At 42.3% G+C, this 23,908-nt stretch overlaps 3 protein-coding genes across 7 annotated transcripts in view; 2 read left to right on the forward strand and 1 right to left on the reverse strand.

Moving 5' to 3' along the window:
- Positions 1-1,457, forward strand: part of TECTA (tectorin alpha) — a 76,292-nt gene extending 74,835 nt beyond the window's left edge. The window contains exon 22 of the mRNA XM_028707525.2: positions 1-1,457. Coding sequence (XP_028563358.2) covers positions 1-98 — 98 coding nt within the window. The 3' untranslated portion in view covers positions 99-1,457.
- On the reverse strand, positions 1,417-23,360 carry LOC114585162 (uncharacterized). 5 transcript variants are annotated; one of them, XM_028707517.2, is made up of 10 exons: positions 23,088-23,191; positions 17,418-17,575; positions 17,186-17,299; positions 16,112-16,179; positions 14,209-14,452; positions 13,939-14,082; positions 7,244-7,364; positions 5,544-5,656; positions 3,218-3,301; positions 1,417-1,620 (listed from the first exon to the last, which is right to left on the reverse strand). In XM_028707517.2, the coding sequence occupies exons 3-10, from the start codon at positions 17,222-17,224 to the stop codon at positions 1,612-1,614; spliced, it is 822 nt and encodes a 273-aa protein (XP_028563350.2). In that variant the 5' UTR covers positions 17,225-17,299; positions 17,418-17,575; positions 23,088-23,191; the 3' UTR covers positions 1,417-1,611. The 5 variants fall into 5 exon arrangements, with proteins under 5 accessions (XP_028563350.2, XP_028563357.2, XP_028563353.2 ...); XM_028707524.2 differs by lacking the exons at positions 17,418-17,575; positions 23,088-23,191 and adding an exon at positions 16,678-16,857 and having other exon boundaries at positions 17,186-17,287; XM_028707520.2 differs by lacking the exons at positions 1,417-1,620; positions 23,088-23,191 and adding an exon at positions 23,253-23,360 and having other exon boundaries at positions 1,627-3,301.
- SC5D (sterol-C5-desaturase) overlaps positions 23,273-23,908 on the forward strand; it is an 11,756-nt gene continuing 11,120 nt past the window's right edge. The window contains exon 1 of the mRNA XM_028707516.2: positions 23,273-23,507. The gene's annotated coding sequence lies outside the window, so the exon portion shown is untranslated. The remainder of the gene's footprint in view (positions 23,508-23,908) is intronic.

Here is a 23,908-nt window from a genome sequence, read left to right on the forward strand (position 1 = left end):
CAACCAGCTCATCAAGTGGACCTCAAGCCAGGCTGCTTCCCCTCATTGTTACCCAGCTATCGTTATGGTGTATTCTCTGTAAACCGATTCCAACATAATAATTAATCTTCAGCTTCTACTTAAAGTACTGTAATTTACTTTAACCCTTCTAAGTCCCTGTAGGATACGCGCATGCAACCCTAAACCTGCGACCTGCACTGACAACAGTCATCGCCATCTACGACAACACTTTGTCCGTTGCTGCACTGGAGTTGTTGGCCTGCTTTTAATGGTCTTAATATTAAAGAAAGCTGGAAAAATTTAACAAGGCACTGCACTCTTCTAAACATCAGGGATGTGTCCAACATGATGCGTAGCAAATAGTCAACTGTGTTTCTCCCTCTTTGTCTTCATTTTTAGGACAATCCCCACTCTCTCTTCCTGTTTAAATTTTGGAGGAAAGTATTTTGCCTCTTTGATCACTACTTGATCTTGGAAGAAAAGGAAAATGGGCTGTAGGTAGTCATGGAATTGGTGTCCTGAGATCTATGAATTGCTCCCTGTAGGCTCCTATTATGGAGGCCCTCCATCATTGTCATTTACTTCAGGCTCTAGCCATTTGTTTGTTCATTTTCTTTTTTATGTGGTTGCTGTGAGTCTTGCATGCACAAGAGAAATTAACCATTGCTAATTTCTTCATAGAACATCCAATTGAAGTTCTCCATTCATACAGCAGGGCTAAGAGAATCAATAGATGGGGGCAATCTACAGGTACCTTGAAAATGTCACCATAGAGTGGTTGGCATGTGGGAAGCCATCCCAGTTTTTGTTGCAGCTGCCATCATTGCCACTCACACATCCAGTTTAAATGAGCAAGCTTTTGGTCATATGAAAAAGCATTTCTTCTTTTTTTGAGTTCTGGCCACTCTTCTTTCTCTTGATATATTTGTTCAAATAGCTTTAAGATAAGACAACAGGCAACTTGCTTTTGGAAACCTTGTTTTGAATGTGGGGGTTCTATAGATATGCTGGAGAACATTCAGGTATAACATTTTACCATAGAAACAAATCCATCAAGAGAAATGTCTGTGGTGCAACCTACCACCAAGTTTATCAGAGGTTTCAATACAGTGTGGACAGAAACCTGTGAGTTAATATTTTGTGAGGTGTGTAAGGATCTCTAGGAGAGAATTCTCAACACCTCATCAAACTGCAATTCCCAGGATTCCTGGAGAAGCCATGACATTTAAAGAAGCAAGGATTGATAACAGCTTCTAGTGTTTCAGCCTGAGATCCTATCCCTTTAATTATGCTCACATGTTATCACTGAACTCAGTAAATAGCTCACAAAAGAGCTTTGGACAGCTGGGATGTCTTCCCTCTCCTACCCCCATCCCAATTCAAACTCTGTCCCTTTTTGTTATACATTCAGCCAAATAATTTAAACATGGTTTATTCTTAATAAAACTTTGTGTTCAGATATGCTCATTTCCTGTTTGTTATTGCATTACATGGGGAATCAAGATAAATATAAAATTGTGTTACACTCACATACATTACTCTGAAATGAAACATAAGCATATCAAAAATCCTTACATTATTCAGGTCCTCTTTTCCTCTCTTCTGTTTCTGTTAAATACCCTTTAAATGAAATATATCATACAGAATGAGTTAAGCATGTACCTCAGTCAATTATGTAGCAAGCTCCTCTATGAGAGCAGAATATCATTCTTGTTAAGGGAGAGATATTCTGTTAATAGTGCAAATCCTAGTTTTAATAGGTGCAATGGACTAGATGCAGTAGAACAAAATGCCTCCAGTCATCTGCAGAAGAGGGCATCTGCATTAAACTTGGCATACTTAGTACAGGGCTTTAAAAAAATGAATAGCCCAAAGCTGATGTAAGAACATGAGACCTTCTGGATCAGTCCAATGGTCCATCTAATCTAGCATCCTGTTCTCACAGCCAACTGGATGCCTTTGGGAAGCCCACAAGCACAACCTGAGAACAATGGCATTCCACCCACCTGTGATACCCACCAACTGGTGTTCAGAGGCATACTGCCTCTGAGAGTGGAGGTGGAACACAGCTATTTTGGCTAGCAGGCATTGATAACCCAGAAAGCCACCTCAGACTATGCTCAGGCCTCAAAGGACTATTCAGGCACAGAAAGGAATAACAATTCTAACACTGCCCCGCCGTATGGAGCCCCTGAGTTGGCGGATGGGTCAGGTATAAGGAGTCTTGACTTCTGCCCTTTGCTGGTGCAAGGGAACAATGGTAAGCACACACTTAGAAAATAAGAGTTGAATGTCCTTAAGTCAATCATATTGAGATAATCCAGGCAGCTTCCAATAAGCAGCCCAGGTACTCAGATACCATGGTGGGGAGTGACATTCTGGGGCTTGCAGAGGCAATCCAGCCTCTCTGTGTACTGTGAAGCTTCGTCATCAAGGGTAGTCCTACCTCTCAAATGCCCCAAGTCAATCAGATGTCAGGGGCTGGACTCTTTGGCATGATAAGCTCCTGAAATGAGACTCTGGAAACAGTTGGTATCTACAGTCAAGGGGATTAAACAGCTCCAGGTCTATGACAGACACTTGTACTCCACCCACATATATGAACAGCAAAGAGCAGGACACATAAGTTAATTTTATGAAGCTTCCTGCCACAATTTGTGGTGATGGCCATGAGCTTAGGAGGCTTAAGATGGAATCACATACCTCTATGGGGGATGGGGAAATACATGTAACTAATTAAATGCAAAATCTGCAAAACACCACATGAAGAAAAGTCCTTCACATAATGCAAAATTAACTAGTTACTAATGGAAATAACTAATGGAATTTGCAGCTACTGCCACAAGATGTAGTGATGGGCAGCAAATGATTAGACAAATGTATTTATAAGTCTGTTAATGGGTATTGACCATGATAGCTAAATGGAACCTTTAGGATCAGAGACATTCTACCTTAAAACTGCAATTGCCAGGGGTGGGGGGGGCAAATGGCAAAATAGAGTTGTTGTACTCATGGTCTGCTTATGTTCTTCCCAGAAGAATCTGGCTGGCCACTGAAGAAAATGGATGCTAGACACAATGGACCTATGATCTGATTTAAGAGAATTCTAGTGCTTACATTCTGTTGTTTATGCATTGAGCATTAATATGGATATAGTTGTCTGTCCCCCAAAATGCTTGTAATAAAACTACCCCCCCAGCCCCAGATTCCTTTCTACCTGAGCTTTCTTTTCATATTCCAGCAGATCTTCCATGTCCTCGTCCACCACTTTATTCAGCTCTGTCAAGATAACATCTAAAGCCTGAAATACACAAGAGAGGTGTCCCAAAATTTAGATGAAAAGGAAAAAGTGAGGGCGGGAGCTGATCCAGGGAAAGAAACAAGCTTAACACTTTCTTTAAATTGAGGCCTTTACACAAGTCAGGTTACAGCACAAAGGCTTCATGCTCTGTTTTTTGTTTTTTTTAAATAATATGAAATGAGAGATCTGATTTGATGTGAACCACATTGCTGTTTTCATAATAAAAGAAGTGGCAGCCACATGAGTAATTTGAGACAAAGCAATATCCCATCAGATTAGAGTCAAAAGAATGTGCCAGAGCCTGAAGAAACACAAACCATGTGCCCTGCCAATCTTTCACATTTTAAGATCTATTTTTAAGGCTCCTTGCAGTACAAAGTAGAGTTTAAAACTTGCTGACTCTGCTGCCATCTGCTGGAAAATTTGGTTTACAGATCTCTGGTTTGCAATGATTTCAACATCACAATGTTTTCCCCTCTAATAATGATATACAACCCTTAAGAGTCAGTAGTCCATCTGATCTGCAGAATGTACAAAGGTAAATAACAAAGACTTCTTGAAAAACAGCACTTCCGTCAAATTAGGAGGGCAAAGCGCCTCCAGAGGCAATGGGCATTTGAAAGGTCATTCAAGGACGTATCAGGACAGGCATGCTTCCTGTGGCTATAGGATTTTGCTATTCAGGACTCAAGAATGGTACTTTACGACTTTCATAAGGCTTATAAATAAATCATATACCAGCCTTTGGTCCAGAATAATTGCACCATTCACCTTCTGGTAACTCTACGTTTGATGTGTGACTAAAGGTAAGCAAGAATCTACTGAGGATAATGGAAGTTGTGTTTAATACAGCAAGGAAACAAAGAATAATAATTCAGGGGTGGAAAGCCTGAAAATGTGTGCTCTAACTCCTAGGAACTATCTGATAACAGTTATTCTGTAACCATCTATTCTGTAAAACTATTCTGTAAAAATAAGCTAAACCCAGTTGCTCTCAAATCTTGCGTGCAAGTTTCCCACAGCAGGGGCAGACTTTGGTAATCTTTCATAATATGGTGCCCTGTTCCATCTCCAGTTAAAAATGATCAGGTAGGAAATATTGAGAAAGATCTACATATTCATTTGGAAGTAAATTTCACATACTTAAATGGGATTTCCTCACTTGCCTTGAGGAAGCCTTTTTTAATTATAGTTTTACTTACGATACATACAGTAGCATTCTGTACCAGCCTATGTGTGTGGAAGGCAAAGACCTCGATTTATCCTCCACCTCAGATACTGTGAATGCAAAGCTGCTGTTCTGTGAGTGTAAGGAGCCCACTACCACCATGTACTTAGGGCAGGGGTCTGCAACCTTTAAGACAAAAAGAGCCACTTGGACCCGTTTCCGAAGAAAAAAAAACTGGGAGCCGCAAAACTCGTCATTATAAAAATAACTTTTTTGTCACTTTTTTATTATTTCTTTGTTTGACCCCTCAGAATTACTCCTCCTCATAGAAATAAACGTTAAATTAACAAGTTACCTTTTTGTGTGTGTGTGTTCTTCACTCCCCTTCAAAACAGTGACCAGCGTACATGCCCCCTTTCAATGCAGTGACCAGCGTACATGCCCCTTACAATGTAGCGGGTGGGCGGGCAGGAAGGTGACGTCGGGACGGTGCGTGACTAACGTACGCACCGCCCCATGCGACGTCACAGCCAGTACAGCGCCCGCCACAGTGGGGAGTGTCGGGGCACACAATGCGCCTCCTCCCCTCGCTAGTATCCGCCCCGGAGCCACGGCAAAGGTGTAAAAGAGCCACATGCGGCTCCGGAGCTGCCGGTTGCAGACCCCTGACTTAGGGCAATTGCTGCATTGAGGCACTTAGAACAACTAATGCACTGGAGTATTTGACTTAACTTCAGCACTGTGAAGGTTAAACAGAATATTTAATAGGGAAAGAGATATTAGGAGGAGCAATAATCTATGATTAGCGAAGGAGGGGGAATCCAGCAGCCCATGATGAAGTAGGTCTCGACTAATCTCTTTCTCTCCCTCTCTCTTTCTTTCTCTCTCTCTCTCTCTCTCTCTCTGTGTGTGTGTGTGTGTGTGTGTTACACCCGACCCTTTCCCCTTAATTAGCTCTGAGCCTGCTCTGGTAGAGGTGGAGGCAGGGTGGGTGAAGCTCCTCTGGACACTGCAGTACAGGAAAGATAAAAGGCAGCCAAAACAATCAACATTTTAAAATATGAGCCTACTTACCACCTCGGTAAAAGCTTTCAGATGGAAATCTCCCAGGGGGATGTTTTCAGAGGTAACTCGCTGCTGCTGCTGAATGCTAAATAACTGCTTAAGGAGAATATCGAACATAAAATCTAGAAAGAAAATGGTAGGCAAGGAAGATTGAGGGCCAAACTGGACATGGCATTTGTCATGCGGTTTGCCCTGGTGAGCTTGGAATTCTCTCTTTTTTATATTTATTATTATTTATTAATTAAATATCTATACCGCTCTTCATCCGAGGATCAGAGGGCAGTTTGCAATAGAAAAACACACAAATACACAGCACAGTAACAAAGTTACTAGTAACACACAGTTTAAAAGGCCATAGATTAAAAACAAACAAACCTGAAATAGCAGGGGGCAGAGAGGAGCCAGGCTGGGACTCTGGCATGGGGGGAAAAAACAGCTTTAACTCTTTCTCCTTGCCATCTTCCCAGTTGGAATCCCTCCTCACCTGAGTGCCTGTTTTTGCAATGTGAGGTGCCAATGGGCACTTTCCTCCCAATGCAAAAAACAATTGTGGGGAAGGCAATTCTAATCAGGATTCCAACAAGCCCCTGCCCTGCTGTAACAGGTCCTGATCTAGCTTTCCCCCCACCAAATAGCACTGTATCCTTCCTGCCCCTAGAAAAATCAGCGATAACAGCAATGTGGCTATATCCCCATAAAACTTGTGTGCAAGAATTTTCTTGAGGGATAATTGATACCCACTTGAGAAATGTTGGTAGGACAATACAGCCGTATGGGCAGGGCTTTTTTTTCAACCAGAACTCACCAGAACTCAGTTCTGGCACCTCTTGGGTGGATGCCATTGCCATTATAAGAGAACAAAGGATGTGTTCATGGTGAGTTCCAGCACTTCCTTTTTTAGAAAAATAGCACTGTGTATGAGTGTAGCACTATGGGTAGCTATAGCCGTTCCTGCCAGTTGTCCATGCTCTGATGACTTCCTGTTTGGTCTACTGTGATGCACTATGTAGGGCTGCCCTTGAAGATGGTCCGGAGGCTGCAGCTCATGCAGAATGCAACTGCTTCATTGGTAAGGGGAGCAACCCAAATGTGACTATGTGTTACCACCGGACCTGAAAGCATTGCACTGGCTGCCAGTGAGCTACAACAATTTATGAATGTGTAGAGCCTCTTTGAGAATTTTTACTGGCCTTGCCAAAATGCTGTTTACTGAATATATTGCAGATATTTTAGATATTTTAAAAAATACACACACCCACCCAAAAAATTTTGTTCTAGGAAAAATGTCTGAGCATGCAGGGTCTATTTGACTGTTCAGTTCCGTCTGACTCCCAGATCATGGCCAGTGAGTGGCATGCAGAAGCTGCTGCCTACAGGATTCCACTTTTGCCATGCTACTACTCATTTGTTGTAACATGCAAAGGCTGACTCCTGCACTTTGTGGCAGATGCACCTGACCATCTGAATATTAAGGGTACTTTAAATCTGCAGTGTAGGTATGCCTAGTATCTGTCATATTTAAGCCCGACAAGCATTGTTCATACCACGGTAACCTTCCTTGGAAATGTAATCAAAGCTCACATCTCCGCCAGCCCTTTAGTGTTTGCAAAAGGCTTCTTAGATCCCCCAGTGTTAAATAAATCCAAGATATTATGGCTTTCCCCAAAGTTACAGGCATTCACCTCCCTCCCCAGCCGTTCAATACTCACTATCTAAAATCGCGCTTGAGTGCTCCTTCCCAGAAAACCTTGGGCCCTGCAAACTCATCTTCCCTATCACACGCTCCAGGAGAAATATATCAATAAGTTGTTTAGCGGCAAGCACAGCAACCTGAGAGGGGAGGAGACAGAAACAGACACCCCCATTACATTTCTAAAAGAAAAAGAAAACATTATTCAGCAACTGCTTCGTAAGGTTTCTCATTGTGCTCAAGGAGAAAGAGTTCCAGTGGCTGCCCTTATAGGTGTGCAAACAAAGCAAGCTTAGTCTACCCAGCCTGGTTTCAAGCTTTTTTTTTTTTTTCCCCCTCTTTTTAAAAAGAGCAATAATGAAATACCGGTATGTTTTTATTCTTGCAACAGTTTTATCTTTTTTATACTTGAATATGATATTGTTGTAATCTGCCCTGGGACCTTACAGTGAAATGTGGGCAAGAAATCTTATTAATAAATACACCTGCTTCCTGAGAATTAATGAAAGAACATATATTCCCAAACTCTACATGCAGCATAGCCTGCTTAAGGGGTAAACCAATTCCCCTATGGGAGTGGCAGCAGTGTCTAGCTAAAGTTCAGATAAGAGGTTCAATCCAGCAAAAACTGGATGCCTCTAAATCCAACCAAGATCAGTGGGAATAACTAGTATTTTAGTATTAATGAGACACTGAACTGTGACATGGCATTTAACTGTGATGGTTACACATACTTAACTTGCTGCATTACAACCAATTTCTTCAAGTGAGAGCAAGTGCATGACAGATTTGGAATGATTCGGCTTACCTCTCATGGACAATCTAAAAGTGTATAAATATTCTGACATTTTAAGAGATAATGATCCATGGCAGATCATATAGTGCAGGGTCAAATTGTTAATGTGCTTTAATTCAGCAGCCTCATATTTTATCCATCCCCCAAAGCATTTTTGTCCTCAAGTATGGTGACCTTAGGGTCAGAGAAATATTGTCTCGGGAGGCTGCACTGCTGATTTCCTTAATCAGGATGGTCCCAAGCAGCACTGAACTTGAAAAATGTCACAAAGTGTGATTTCTCTTCTTTCTTTAAAAAAAACACACCAAGTTTTATTAGACCTTCTGGTTTTGTGAAGAAGTTTGAGGTATCTCAAGCAATTTCTGTTGCAGTCTAAGAAGTCAACAAAAAAAACCTGTGTTAAGTTTCAAGAGTCAGGATACCCCCTTCTTCAGTAGTTACTTCCTAATTATTTTATTCCTACCTGTTTATACTGCTGCTGCTGTGTTTCTTGCTTTTACTTGCCCTTATATTTTTGCCACAGCCTTCCTAACATATTCCAAAAGAGCAAAATATTCAGGTGAAGTCAATTGTACTAAATTGTTAACTTGTAATAACACAAGTACAGTCCTCCTGGATCAGATCAAAAGCCTTTCTTATCCAGCACTTTGTTTCCCAGTCTGACCAGCGACATGCCTCTAGGAAACCTCCAAGTAAGGTATGAGGGCAACAACTTTTCCCTGTTATTTGCACCCAAACAAGTACTTCTGAACATGGCTAGTCCATCTAGCTATCATGACTAATATTCATTGGAAGACTTATTATATTTCATCAATTTACCTTAACTCTTTTTTCTTCCAATATTTTTTCTTGGCTATTTGAATAACAGATATAACATCACATAACAGGACCCAACCACCACCACCAAAAGCAAATATCAGGTAATACATAACAAAAGAATAGAATAGAATAGAATAGAATAGAATAGATTCTTTATTGTCATTACACAAGTGCAACATTGCACAAGTGCAACGAAATTGGATGCCATCCCTTAAAAACAACAAAAGCAAAACAACAACAACAACCAAACAAACCACATTCCAGCCACACCCACACCAACACCCATCAAACTCCCAGGTCACACTATCGAGTTACAGCATTCAAAAAGGCCACAGCTCTTGGATAGAAACTGTTTTTCAGTCTATTTGTCCTTGACTTGATGTTTCTATATCTCCTGCCAGAAGGCAGTAGTGCAAACAGACTGTGTCCCGGGTGAGATGAATCCTGCAGGATGTTGTTTGCTTTCCTAAGACAACGGGAACCGTACAGTTCTTCCAAAGATGGGAGAGGATGACCAATAATCCTTTGGGCTGTGGTTATGACCTTCTGGAGCACCTTCCTCTCCCTAGCTGTACAACTGGAGAACCAAGCACAAATACAGTATGTAAGAATGCTCTCTATGGAGCCTCGGTAGAAGGACACCAGCAGTCTCTCACTCAGATTGTTCTTCTTTAAAAGTCTGAGGAAATAAATTCTCTGCTGGGCCTTCTTCACCAGAGCAGTGGTATTTGCGCTCCAAGTCATGCCCTGATCGATAGTTACTCCCAAAAACCTGAATTCCGCCACCCTCTCCACCCGTTCCCCGTTGATATACAAGGGCTGAATGTCCGCCTTTTTTTTCCTGTAATCCACCACCAATTCCTTGGTCTTAGCCGTATTAAGAGCCAGATTGTTCTCTCCACACCAAACACAGAGCCGCTCCACCTCGTCCCGATAGGCGGACTCATCCCCTCCTGAAATGAGCCCTACCACCGTAGTGTCATCAGCAAACTTGATGATTTTGTTGCTGGAATAGATGGCTGTACAGTCATACGTATAGAGAGCATAGAGCAGGGGACTCAACACACAACCCTGTGGTGAGCCGGTGTTAAGGCTAAGGGCTGTGGACATATGTGACCCTACTCTAACCCTCTGAGAACGTTCTGACAAAAAATCCAAAACCCAGAGACAGGTGGAGTTGGAGAGTCCAATCGCCTCTAGCTTGGACACCAGTCTATGGGGGAGGATAGTGTTAAAAGCAGAGCTAAAATCCACAAACAGCAGCCTCACATAACTCCCCGGCTGCTCCAGATGGGACAGAGCAGCATGGAGAGTGGTGGTGATAGCGTCTTCTGTGGATCTATTTGCCCTGTATGCAAACTGGTAGTTGTCAAAAGTTGATGGAAGACAGGAAATAATGTGACGGCGCACCAGTTTCTCAAAACACTTCATGATGATTGGAGTCAGTGCAACTGGTCTGTAGTCATTCAAACTACTGATTGTGGATTTTTTGGGCAGAGGGACAATAGTTGACGACTTCAGGCAGGGTGGGACAATAGACTGGTGTAAGGACTTATTGAAGATCTTAGTAAAGACCCTCGCCAGCTGATCCGCACAGCCCTTCAACACCTTTCCAGTGATGCCATCAGGTCCAGCCGCCTTCCTCGGATTCGCCATCCTCAATACCTGTCTCACCTCATGCTCCTCTACCGTGAATGAGGGGCCCCTATGGGCTGGTGGCTGTAATACCGGCGTCTCAGGTGGCTCCTTCTCGAAGCGAGCAAAGAAGAGGTTAAGCTCCTCCGCCAGCAAAGGGTCACCGTCGACAGCACCAAGGTTAGGTTTGTAGTTGGTAATATGCTGAATCCCCTGCCACATCTGTCTTGTGTTGTTGCTCCTTAAATTATCCTCAATCCTCAGCCTATAATCCAATTTTGCCCGTCGAATACCCCTCTTCAAGTTTGCTCTTGCCACACTGTAAAGCTGCACCTCGCCTGACCTGAAAGCCCTGTTCCTTTCCCGCAACAGGCACTGGACCTCTCTATTCATCCAGGGTTTCTGATTGGGGTAAAACCGGATGGATTTATTTACTGTGACAGTGTCTGTGCAGTGATTGATATAGCACAGAACTGCCGCCGTGTGCTCCTCCAGGTCTGTACGATCGAAAATATCCCAATTGGTTCTCTCAAAACAGTCCTGCAGCTGGTGAATAGCACCTTCAGGCCAGATTTTAACAGATTTTAATATTGTGGGAGCCCGTTTCCTGAGTGGGATATATGCTGGTACCAGGAACAGAGACATATGGTCGGACTGGCCCAAGTGTGGCAGCTGTAAAGCCCTATAGCCGTGATTTACATTCGAATAAACTTTATCCAGTGTCTTGTCCCCTCTTGTGGGACATTTCACATGCTGATAGAGCGTTGGGAAAATCTTGTAAAACTATTCTCAGCTATCCATACAGAGAATCCAAATATACAAAACACAACGTCTCGGGGGCTGCTTATAAATTATTCAGTTCATAAGAAGATCTTGTGTCCAGAGTAGGTATATTCAGTCTGTCCTGCTCATGACATCCAGACCTGCCCTTGAAAGTCTGTTTTTAAGTTCAATTTTGTTAGTGGATGAAATAAATGGCCCCCACACTGCATTGAATTTGTCTGGTTTTCCTTTTATTCCTTTCAAGTTACGTGTTTTCTCAGCAAGGGCTAGACACTAGACATTCTTGTAGCATAAATCTACAGTCCTTGAAATCTTTCCTTGTTTGCATTGTGGATAACTGAACAACCACCGGCGATATGATCACTAAGTCTTTAGATTTCATATCAGTATTCAAGCCCTCGACGATAGTTAGTAAGACACTTGGGGTGAGAAAACCAGCCTGAACTCCTTTTGAACATCACCTAAGCCAAGGGTGGGGGAACTCTGGCCTTCCAAATTTGGTTGAACTGGAATTCTCAAAAATAGTCATGCTGGTAGGGAATGTTGGGAGTTAGAAACCAGCAACCTCTGGAGAGTTCCCCACCCCCAATCTAAGCTATGTGGTAGCAAATTCATTAAGCAGCTCATGAAGAAGTATTTTCTTTTAGGAAACACTATATATAGATTTTATAGATAAGGCTTATCCACACTTACCTTTCCTCCACTCTTTCCAGGTACTGTCCGTGATTTAAAGCTCCATGTCCAATTGCCCTTTATTTTTGCTCTGGAGTTGTCCCCACAAAAACCCGCTCTTTAAAGCTCAATCAAGGCAAACAGCAATCCGTAGAAAACCCAAATTGGTGTTTGCTCCAATTCAGCTTTAAAGAGCCTGTTTTGATGGGGAAAGCACTGGCCTGTGCCTGGAAAGTATGGATAAGCCCTTCGTTAATAATAATGTATTCCAGCACAAAATCAGAGTTTTCCTGATGCCATGTTCATATCTCGAGCAGGGTGGCTATGAAATAAGCCTCACCTTCACACCTCTGCCTGGCCAAAGGATGAGTTTTGATATGCTTCGTGGTTGCTGTTGTTTTTCAAAAGAGGTCTTAAAATGCCACTTTGATGCTGAGAATCAGTAAAAGGAAAAATGCTTTGCTTGGGTACTATAGGATAAGAACTGACAGGCGGCATAAATACTTGTGGCATATGATTTATAGATTACACCCTGTCGTGTTGTAGGGAACTTGGCATGCATTGTAATGGATTTGGTTTCTAATAAGGAAGAGTGCATTGTGATTTTGTGTAGCTCCTTGCTGACGTACATGCAGAGATGCTTGTTTGTGGAGATTACCTTGGCAGAAGAGGGGAGGTTGACGTGCTCCTGCCTGATATGCAAATAAATGAAGACAGGTCTCTGCATTGTGCCTGACAATAACAGCAATCTTTTCTTTCTTTTTTATTTCTTTCTCCAAGTAATTATAATGTGAAGGACAGAGTCCAGACTGAATGATGTGCCTTAATAGTGAGATGAATCTCAAAGAGAAATGGCACTGAACAGACAGTGAAGAGTGGTGGTGAGAGAGGCAAACTCATTTCAGTGCATCAAGTGGAGGGAGCGTGCAACCCTCGCTGCTCTTGTGGGATGATTAGAAGTAATGAAGTTCATTTTATTAATGGCAATTAATATAAAATTAGAAAATGGCAGTGGAAGGAGAAAAAGCTCAATGGCGGGTGAAGGGGACTGTGCATATCCAGAAAACCACCAGGAGTCACTTGCTAAATTTCCCATTTGAATGGCAAGTCTGAGCATCCTGGGCTTTGTCACAGAGACCCAAACTTCTGCCCTCCCCCAATTTACTTTATTTTACCTTCTGATACATTATCTCACCCTTCCTCCAGGGTGCCTAAGGCTGTGTAAACGGATTTCTTCCTCGTCCCCATTTTATTCTCACAATGCTCCTGTGGTGTAGGTTAAACTGAGAGATCGTAACTGGCTCAAGGTTACCAAATGACTTAGATGGCTGAGTAGGGATTTGAACCTGGATCTCATAGGTCCTAGTCTAACCTCGATACCATACTGCAGCCTTCACCAAGCTGGTGCCCTCCAGATATTTTGAACTCCCATGTTACAGCTGTGCTGGCTGGCAATATTGGGAGCTACTATGTTTTTGTCTTTTGAGAGATTATTATTTTAATTGCATAGTATGGTAGTTCTGTTTTCTATTGCAACATAGCTTCTCAAAGTCACTGTTTGCAATATATATACATATTGTTGTTTTGTAAACAGCTTGTCTTAAGTACTAAGTGGTATGCAAATATATAAAATATAATCTAGAATATAGACCCCCAATAGTTCAATAGCATCAAAAAATATAAAAAGTTCCAGTTGTCTATTTCATGGTTTGTCTTAAGCGCAGCTAGCTTAACTGATAGAACAGTTTGACCGTTATGATATAATTGTAATCACTTATGATTAAATTAATGCAGGTCAATAAATGATTATTATCCATGACAGCAAAATGGACAATCCATGTTCCATGCAGTGTAACTTTCGGCTGGAGACAAACTGGAGGGCATCAGTTGTCTTCATATCCTGTTTCTGGCTTCCCAAAGGTAAGAAACAGGATGGTGGAATACACAGACCTTTGCTCTGAGCCGACAAGGTGCTTTTTAAATTCTCAGAGCACAAGTTCTAGGCTTACCTCTCCCTTTTGCAGTTTAAACATTTCAGAATGATATTCATCAAGGACAGTCTGAACTAAGGCATTGGCTTCCTCCTCAACAACACACAAGATGATCCCATCCAGCAGTTCCTCTTGGTCCAATTCTTGTTGTGCCTCTTGGATCTAAGCCAGCAGTAAAAGAGCATATACATTACACAGTACCATCAGAGAAATTCTGCATTTATTTCCTTTTGCACAGGGGGCAGAAAGGAGGAGATGTGGGAGAAAGGTGGCCAGTATATTACTCACTAGTTTTGGCAAAGCTGCATGGGCCACCTCAGTCACTATTTCATCCATGCTATTGAAAATAGCAGCCCTGTTGAGGTACTCATCGGCAAAGTCCTTCACAGCGCTTTTGACTACATCAGTAGACGTATCTCTTGCTGCTTTTGCCAAGAATGGGTCTAATGACAACGAGTGAGTGAAGTTCTCCATGTCTGACAGGGGCTCTTGTCTGGGAACCCTGGGAAAAGACTGGCCTTGATCCAGAGAGCTGTGAAAGACAATAAACTGTTTGTGCCTCTCTGTGCAAAGCTCTTGCACAATTAATGGGCGAGATGAACTAATCAACACAGCCCTGGTCAGCAAGCATTATTAACATCTTCTAAAACGCAAAGCCATAATCTCAGAATTAATTGGATAATTCAGCAGTTGAGCCATACTTGTACATTAGCATTCATTAACTGCTTCAGTTAAAAGTGCAAGGTTTTGTATTTGTAATCTTTACGAATGACAAAGTATCTAGACAGTTACTGCTTATTTTCCAAGATACTTTGGTTTTTATTGATACATTAAAAAAAATTTTTTTTTCTTGTAATATTTGTATGTACCCCAGTGTGCATAGGTTGGCATTCAATTACATTTTACTCACATCAGGCCCACTGAAATTAATAAACATGACTAAATTAGTCCCATTCATTTTAATAGATCTGGTCTGAATAAAATTTGGTTGAATACCATCTATAGCCTCCTGGTTATGGGTGGAATTCAGTGTAGTGCTATTACAAACATTATGTCTCCACAAGCGTATCAGCCTGCCAGATGGAACGATCCCCATTTTTCCTGCAAGCTGTTCTAGGCGTTCTCCACACCCACACCCACTCGAGCCAATTTGGGGCAGTGGGGGAGAAAAGAGGAGAGACATCCCATTGCACAAGTGGAAGCTCTTGCACAGGGGTTCTGCTGCCAGGGTTCATTAGGTGAGTCCTGTGTTTTTATTGGGTGGGGAAATCATCCTTTATTTTCTATTCTCTTATTTATAATGCTAATAGTTTATTTGCTGTTCCACATTATTGCCACCAACAATTATTCACTTAGCAGCCTCACTTAGGCTGTCATACAATAATAAATGTTTGCCTCTGAGTACGTCCCATTGAATTCAGTGAGGCTTAACATCTGTGTAGGGACTGCACTATGGGCATAGCCTGGATTTATGTTGGGGGGGGTAGGCGTTTTGTTTTGGCGGGGAGAACCGAGCTATCCCTGATGCGATTGATCAGATAGTTAAGTATTTTTATTTATTTACTTGATTTAGGGGGGCATTTGCCCCCCCCCCCCGCACACCCCTGGGTACACTCACAGACTGCACCATTTGTGAATCTGGCACATTACAGAAAATTATTTATGCAAAGGGGCGTGGGTGGCGCTGTGGGTTAAACCACAGAGCCTAGGACTTGCTGATCAGAAGGTTGGTGGTTCGAATCCCCGCGACGGAGTGAGCTCCTGTTGCTCAGTCCCTGCTCCTGCCAACCTAGCAGTTCGAAAGCACGTCATAGTGCAAGTAGATAAATAGGTACCGCTCCGGCGGGAAGGTAAACAGCGTTTCCATGTGCTGCTCTGCTTCGCCAGAAGCGGCTTAGTCATGCTGGCCACATGACCCGAAAGCTGTACGCCGGCTCCCTCAGCCGATAAAGCGAGATGAGCGCCGCAACCCCAGAGTCGGCCACGACTGGACCTAATGGTCAGGGGTCCCTTTACCTTTACCTTTATTTATGCAAAACAATTCATTTCAGATGGGGGGAAAGTCATTTTATAAAAAAATCCTAGTCTGATCATATCAAAGCAATGTTCAACATGCGAAAACATTCAGAATTTGTTGTGGGAAAGCAATTCAATAACTTTCAATTCAAAGGAAAAGTATTTTATTACTTACTTGGATTTTTCATGTTCACCTTTTGAAGGTTTTCTATAAGTGAATTTCAAAGGGTGAAGTCTCTGAATCTGTGTGATACAGAGGAACATTGGTCACTTACAGTGCCAGATTTACATATAAGCTAAACAAGCTATAGCTTAGGGCCCCACTCTCTTGGGGGCCACCCAAAAATTATGAGTCTTTGTAAATTGTGTTTCTAAAGGAACTTTTGTTATTGCCAAATGCCAATGTGTTTGCATTATTAAGTTTGTTATGAAGAAAAAATCATTTTAAGTTAGAACTTAGGAATTATTTCACTCTTAATATACTTCTTCTTAATTGTATTTCACTATAATATACTTCCTCTTAATTGTATTTCAGTTCAACAATTACTTTGATAAATAGATCTTTTTTTATGTGCAAATGGCTTTAGATACCTATTAGGTCCATAAATTACCATATAGCATATAGTCAACACAAAAAACAGCAACGATTTGTTGACAAAGGACAGCTAGATATATAAAGGGCCCCATTACATTCAGTAGCTTAGGGCCTCATCAAACCTAAATCCGCCCCTGGTCACTTACCATGAAGGATCCTTCCAGGCAGATATACAGAATGCATCCAGGTGCCAGTGGGTTAACCCTTCCATTGCCAAAAATATCATCATCATCATCATTATAGACCTATCCTCATTCATGAACCTGTATTAACCATTTTACAAGTCCTTCAAAGCCAGTTGTAATTCATCACCGCTTTCCAGTCTCCTGGAGAAAGAAATCATGGGCACAAGCCACTGCAACTGCTTCCTGCAAATGTGCCACAGAAATAAATAAAACTAACTGTATTCTGGGAGAACTCCCCAATGGATTCTGCACATCACCTTTTTGGTGTGTGTGTTAGGTAGGATACAGTGAGAAGACACTAAGAGAGGTGGACTGCTGGCTAGTATTTTGGTGTATTTTCAGCATTTCTAAGATGCCTTTCAGGGCAAATTCCTTTCAGAGCAGTTCACATGCAGGTTTGAAAATATGTAATAATAATAAAAAAAGCACAACAATTGCAAACTAAAGCACCAGTCTTAAAACACTATACCTTGAGAAAAGTTGTGAAGTCTTCCATGAGCATTTCCATGAGGATTAACAGATTAGCACATCTGAAAGCAAACTCATCACCTCCCCAGAAACAGGGAATTGGGGTTCTGGGTTCCTAGAAAGTATCCAGAGAGCAAAACTTGATTTAAGCTCTGAACAGTGAGAAAGGAGGAAGCATAGTTCTCTAAGTATTCTTTTGTATGGGTGAAATGTGCAATGGTGTTTGTACTTACCTGTGTTGCTAGGCTGTGTGTTTTGCAATAGCTACAGCTCAGCACCTCAGAAATCTGTGTCAGACTGTCAAATTACAGCCACAGGATGGAAGCTATTCCTAGCTTTGATATTACTGGGCAGTCCCAACTCCTCTGCTACTCTTTGCCATTTCCTGTCCCTGTAATAATGCACCAGTGTTTTTTAAAAAATGCATTCATAAACAAGTAAGTGAATAGAAGGAACAATTTTGAGGGTTGTTTACATATATTCAGATATACTGTTACCCCTATAGCTCTGGCTAGCAATTATTTTTTAACAGGATCCATATTATGAACTGAGGAAGGGTCAACATGAACAATTCAGGAAACCGATCATGCACCACACATTTGAGCTCTGGGAACCAAGAAGGGGTGACTCATTGGGGATCCATAATTGTGGGTCACAAGCTGCAAAATTTAGTTGATCCTGCTAGCTGGTTACCTTAAAACAACAATTATATAAAACAGAGGCAACTTACAGACTAGACTGGATGTCAATTTACCAGTTATGCAAAACACAATCATTAGAATATCTTGCTCGAAGGTCGTCTCTTAACTAAAATTTACCTAGTTTTGTATCACTGAACCTAAACTAAACTGGAATTGTAATTAGACACATTTGGTGGGTATGTCTTTGAGCAAGCTGCCAGACTAGTATCTAACAACTGTAAACATTTATGATGCAATCCTTTGCAGGTCTGCTTAGAAGTGAATTTAACTGCAAATGCCAATGTGATTGCAGCTTCAGTATGGTTGGGGAAATGGCAGTATCATTAATACAGATCTTAAAACATCAGACCCTCGAAACACCTCTATTTTCCATGGACATCCCTGATTTAGAGAAGCTGTCCTGGTTTCTGATTTGATCCCGGAATGTCCCACTTTTCCTTCGGATGTCTTATTTTCATTGGATAAATGTTGGAGGGTATGGAGTTATCTGACCCCCGAGCCATCTGAAGGCAATCCTGTATAGGGAAGGTTTTTAAAAAAATGTTTAATGTCTTATTATGTTTTTATATATGTTAGAAGTTGCCCAGAGTGGCTGGGGCAACTCAGGAAGATATATGGGGTGTAAATAGTAAAATTATCATTATGGAATGAGATGTCCCTATTTTCATCGGAGGGTACAAAACATTTCCTAAATAAGGTAAGTCAAAGTTATGCACTCGGGCATACTAGTGTGCCACAAGTGAATTGCAAGCACCCTACAGGAAATAAGTAAGTAAAGGTTCTTGAGAGCCCAACATACCCATCCTCAGAGATTAAAAAATAAAAAAAATCTAGCTCTGAAGCTGGCAAACTCTGAGACTTTGCATGAGTCACTGTTCCAGGGTATGCCTCCTTGCATTCAGGAAGCACATGCAGTACAGTGATTTCTTAACTGGGCGATGAATTAATTCTTTTCTTATCTACAATCTAGAAGGCAATTAACACTGTAGATCTATGCAGTTTTACCTGGATGTAAACCCCATTGCAATCACTGGACCTTTCTTCTGAATCAACATGCACAGGCTTGCCTGGCACAATTCAGACCCAACCTCTTATCTAAACAGAGCACGGACCCTGTTTTTGTGCTATTTAGTGATATTGCTTTAGATGTCATGGGGAATAACAGATGGGCAACATTTTGCTGTGTCAACAGCCTCAGCAATTATCGTTATGTCATTTAAGGGGCATTGTGCTTGGCACACTTTGGCTCATTAGCACAAGGAAGTAACATACAGCAGAATTATTCTGGTGCCTCATAAGTGTAGTATAACAGAACTTTTGTAGAATAAAGACAAAGCATTTCCTTTTATACTTAATAAGAAAGGTTTCATTTAGTGTAAATATTGCAACAGACTAGCTTGCTAGTCGAAATTTGCCAAATTGTGAGAATTGCACCAGAATCACTTTCTTCACAAGGAGGCCCAATATCTGTTACATTCATGTTCACAAATAAATGAGAATAAGCAGAGCAAAATGTTGCTATAAATTCCCCAGTGAAGCACTGTTGTTTTTTTCTTTCTTTCATCCTCTTCCTTTTTCTATGTGCCTGCTCACTCTTCAGCAGCTTTCTCTCTTTGCCACATTCTTATTTTATCTGTTTGTTAGGGTTGCCATATGTCCAGGATTTTGCAGACATATCTGAAATACTGCAGTCGGCAGCAGTGTCCAGGCGGAAATCAGAAAAAAAGAAGAAGAAGAAGAAGTCCTGTTTTTGCCGATTTCCCACAAAAATAGCTCAAAAACGGATTATTATTATTATTTTGCAATTTTGCCCAAAAAGATAATCAACTTTGGGCAGAACTAAAAAAAAGTTCAACAACTTTGGCCAAAAAAGACAAACTGAACAACTTTGCCCCCCCAAAAAATATACCCCCGTGTGTGTGTGTGTTTGTTTGTGTGTGTGTGTGTGTGTGTGTGTGTGTTAAATCCTGTGTATCTCCAAAGTATGCAGAAGTAGTAAAAACTGGAAGACCCATTCCCCTCCCGAAAAGGGGGTAAAATGGGGAAGGAGTGTGTCTTCTTCTTCTTCTTTGGCGATCACTCGTAGCCGAGTAAGATTGTCTTCCATAAACATGGTTTTAACAATGAGTCCGTAAGTGACTGTGGAGGCCAATTCTGGATCCACACGTCCTTCCACAGTGGGGACATTGGTTTCCAGGCGGGAGTTGATGACGGTGTGGATTTGCCAAGCCTGCCTTCCTCTTAGCATGTTTCTCCCTTGCGTCCTGAGTTCGAGTGTCTTCAAAGCCCATGACACCTTTGGTAAAGGCTGTTCTCCAACTGGAGCGCTCACAGGCCAGTGTTTCCTAGTTGTCAGTGTTTATACAATGTTTAAGATTTGCCTTGAGACAGTCTTTAAACGTCTTTTGTTGACCACCAGAATTACGCTTTCCATTTTTAAGTTCAGAATAGAGTAGTTGCTTTGGAAGACGATCATCAGGCATCCGCATAACATTGACCAGTCCTACGAAGTTGATGTTGAAGAATCATTGCTTCAACACTGGTGATCTTTGCACACAGACAAGTGCAGTGGTTGCAACAGCCTCAGCCACAACAAAGAATGCCTCACGGCAAGGGTAGCGACTCCAGAAGGAGCAATTAAATGCATATAAGGGCATAGGATTGTATTTTTTTCTTTTTGCATAAATTTATTTAAATAGGCTGCAGCTTCTACAGGGAACCCTCTGAAATAATAATAAAAAAAGGTCCCAGATAAATGCAGCCTCTCTTTCTCCCTTGATCACAATCTATGGGGTTGTTCTACAGCACTGCAGGGAAACTTTGTGCCACTACAGCTCCAATCATTCCTGATCATTAGCTATGCTGGCTGGGTGACTTGGACTTATAGGCATTGTAGTCCAGTAACATCTGAAGGGACAACAGGTTCTCCATTGCTGCTCTACACACCCGCTTTCTCCTGGGCACACCAGCTACTAACTAGGGCAGGGGTCTGCAACCCACGGCTCCGGAGCCGCATGTGGCTCTTTTACACCTTTGCCGCGGCTTCGGGGCGGATACTAGCAAGGGGAGGAGGCGCATTGTGCGCCCCGACACTCCCCACTGTGGCGGGCGCTGTACTGGCTGTGACGTCGCATGGGGGCGGTGCGTACGTTAGTCACGCACCGTCCCGACGTCACCTTCCCGCCCGCCTGCTACATTGTAAGGGCCATGTACGCTGGTCACTGCATTGAAATAATAATAATAATAATTTATTATTTATACCCCGCCCATCTGGCTGAGCTTCCCCAGCCACTCTGGGCGGCTCCCAATCAGTGTTAAAAACAGTACAGCATTACATATTAAAAACTTCCCTGAACAGGGCTGCCTTAAGATGTCTTCTGAATATCAGGTAATTATTTATCTCTTTGACATCTAATGGGAGGGCGTTCCACAGGGCGGGCGCCACTACCGAGAAGGCCCTCTGTCTGGTTCCCTGTAGCCTCACTTCTCGCAATGAGGGAACCGCCAGAAGGCCCTCGGTCATGTACGCTGGTCACTGTTTTGAAGGGGAGTGAAGAACACACACACACACACACACACACACACACAAAGGTAACTTGTTAATTTAACGTTTATTTCTATGAGGAGGAGTAATTCTGAGGGGTCAAACAAAGAAATAATAAAAAGTGACAAAAAAGTTATTTTTATAATGACGAGTTTTGCGGCTCCCAGTTTTTTTCCTTCGGAAACGGGTCCAAGTGGCTCTTTTTGTCTTAAAGGTTGCAGACCCCTGAACTAGGGCAACAGCATCATGCCAAAAGTCTGGAAGGAATCTCTTCCCATTCCTGTGGGGTCAATCTGTGTGTGGCCATGGTTAGGAAAGATTGCAATGCAATGCAATGCAATCCTGAAAAAGTTTTATTCAGAATAGGATAGGATTGACTTCCAGGTGGTGTACATATCATTGAAGTCTTGATCCCTGGACTTGATGGAGTTGCTCTGGAGGCAAAGAGGTCTTCTAGGTTTCTGCCCCATCCTCCTCCCTTGCACAGTAGTAATAATAATAATAATAATATATTTATTTATACCCCACCCATTTGAAATATGAGCAACAGTGTGAATTATTAAGATAAATAGGTTAAATTGAATGTATTGAATAGTATAGGCAAAATACACAGCATTTGAGGCTAAATACAGAAACCATGAAAGGGGAGGATGGGAAGTCAATTGATAAAGTAACTTATGGTTTATGTAAAAAATTTTAACGTTTTTTTTCTTTGTGAAAAAATGACTTTAAAAAAAACAAAAAAACAAATGCATAGTACATACACAGCCAGTCTTATACCATATGTGTGGCTCAAGCAGCAGATCTTTTATCATTATTTATTTTACTGCTCTTTTCATTCTAAACAGAAGACGGAGTTTATTCTGAATTTGTTAAGCATGATACCAGATGGTGATCAAGCGAATATCACATATCTGTTGTTTACCAGTAATTTGGGACAGCTGCGAAATTTGCAGCGGCTGCCCAAAAGCTGAGAAATTTTATTGAGGTAAATGGTGAACTGCAAGTATTTAATGGGATGATTTTAATATATTAGTTTCCTTTAACCATTTGTATGTTAACAATTTTGAGTACTGTTATTATTATTACTTTTGTACATTTTAATACATATATATATGTATATAGGTTCTATATAATTTCCCCCCCTGTGGTTGATATGACCATGAAGATTGAAACAATAAACTATTCCATCATAAAATCTATAGTGAACATGTGAAAGTGGGCAGTCAGAAGTGGATCTCAACCAGCTGAAGACCACTATATAATTATATAGTTTTAGCTTTTTTAAAAAACAAAAACGCTTTTGAGGGTTTTTTTAACCATCACGTGGTGAATAATTTTTATGAAGTGAGATAAATATAGGTGGGTGGGTGTGCGCGCCCTTGATTACTGAACGCTGGTCACGTCAACCTGCTGCTGAGGCTGACACACCTGAGGTAAAAAAAACAACTAGGCCAACTTTCCCCTCAGAGCTCCATCCTCCCCTTGAGAAGCTTCTGACAGGGTACTTTTTTACCTCAGGAACGGGAAAACAAAACCGCGCGACACGCCTAGCCCCGCCCCCTTTCGACGCCCGGCCTGCTCATTCGCTCGCTGCCTCCTGCTTTCCTCCAACTGCCTCGCCCCTCTCTGGAGACCCGTCCAATCCGACGCCGTACCTTGAGCCACGCGCGGGCGTCGTCACACAACAGGCCAGCGTCGCGCGACTCCTGGCCTGGGGCGCTGTCGTCCCATCAGGCTAGCGCTTCCTTCTCTTTGCCCGCCCCCTCTTTCCCTCCTCAGCCATTTGGCCGCTATCCGGAGCGGCCACGCCCACCGCTTACCTGCTCACACGTCACGTCGCTAGAGCGTTGGATTTCGACCTGCGCGGCGCTTTTGGCGGAGTAAGAGGAAGGAGGCGGCGCAGGACCAGGCAGGCAGGGGAAACACCTGTGGACGGCGAGGGGCCTCCTTCGGCTCGAAGGACAAAAGCCGGGCGAGCGAGCGAGCGAGGGGCGCGCGGTTCCCAGAATGCAACGGGGTGTAGCCCCCCACTAGTCCACCTTCTGGTCCTCCTCCTGTGCGCAAGCCCCTTTTGGGTAAGTAGGATGCAGCTACTTGCGGGGCTTAAAATTCAGTCTGCTTCGGCGTCATGGTGGCTTTTTAATTGCAGGAGCTCTTTTTGAAGCAGCAGGAACAAATTGGCAGGTTCTGTAGCTTGTCCTCAAAACTGCCTCTTACTCAGGCCATACATTTAAAACATGCTTTAGTTATTTGTTCCATGTATATCCCACCTTTTTCTCTGAGAAGCTCAAGGTGGCATGTATGTTTCCCCCCATTTTCTCCCCGCAACAGCCCTGTGGGGTTAGGTTAGGCTGAGAGTGTGTGGCTGGCCCAACGTCCCTCCTGATAATAATAATAATAATAATAATAATAATAATAATAATAATAATAATAATAATAATAATTTATTTATTTATTCATACCCCAGCCACTCTGG

Source organism: Podarcis muralis, chromosome 15, assembly GCF_964188315.1.
Source record: "Podarcis muralis chromosome 15, rPodMur119.hap1.1, whole genome shotgun sequence".
NCBI classification, from domain to species: domain Eukaryota; kingdom Metazoa; phylum Chordata; class Lepidosauria; order Squamata; family Lacertidae; genus Podarcis; species Podarcis muralis.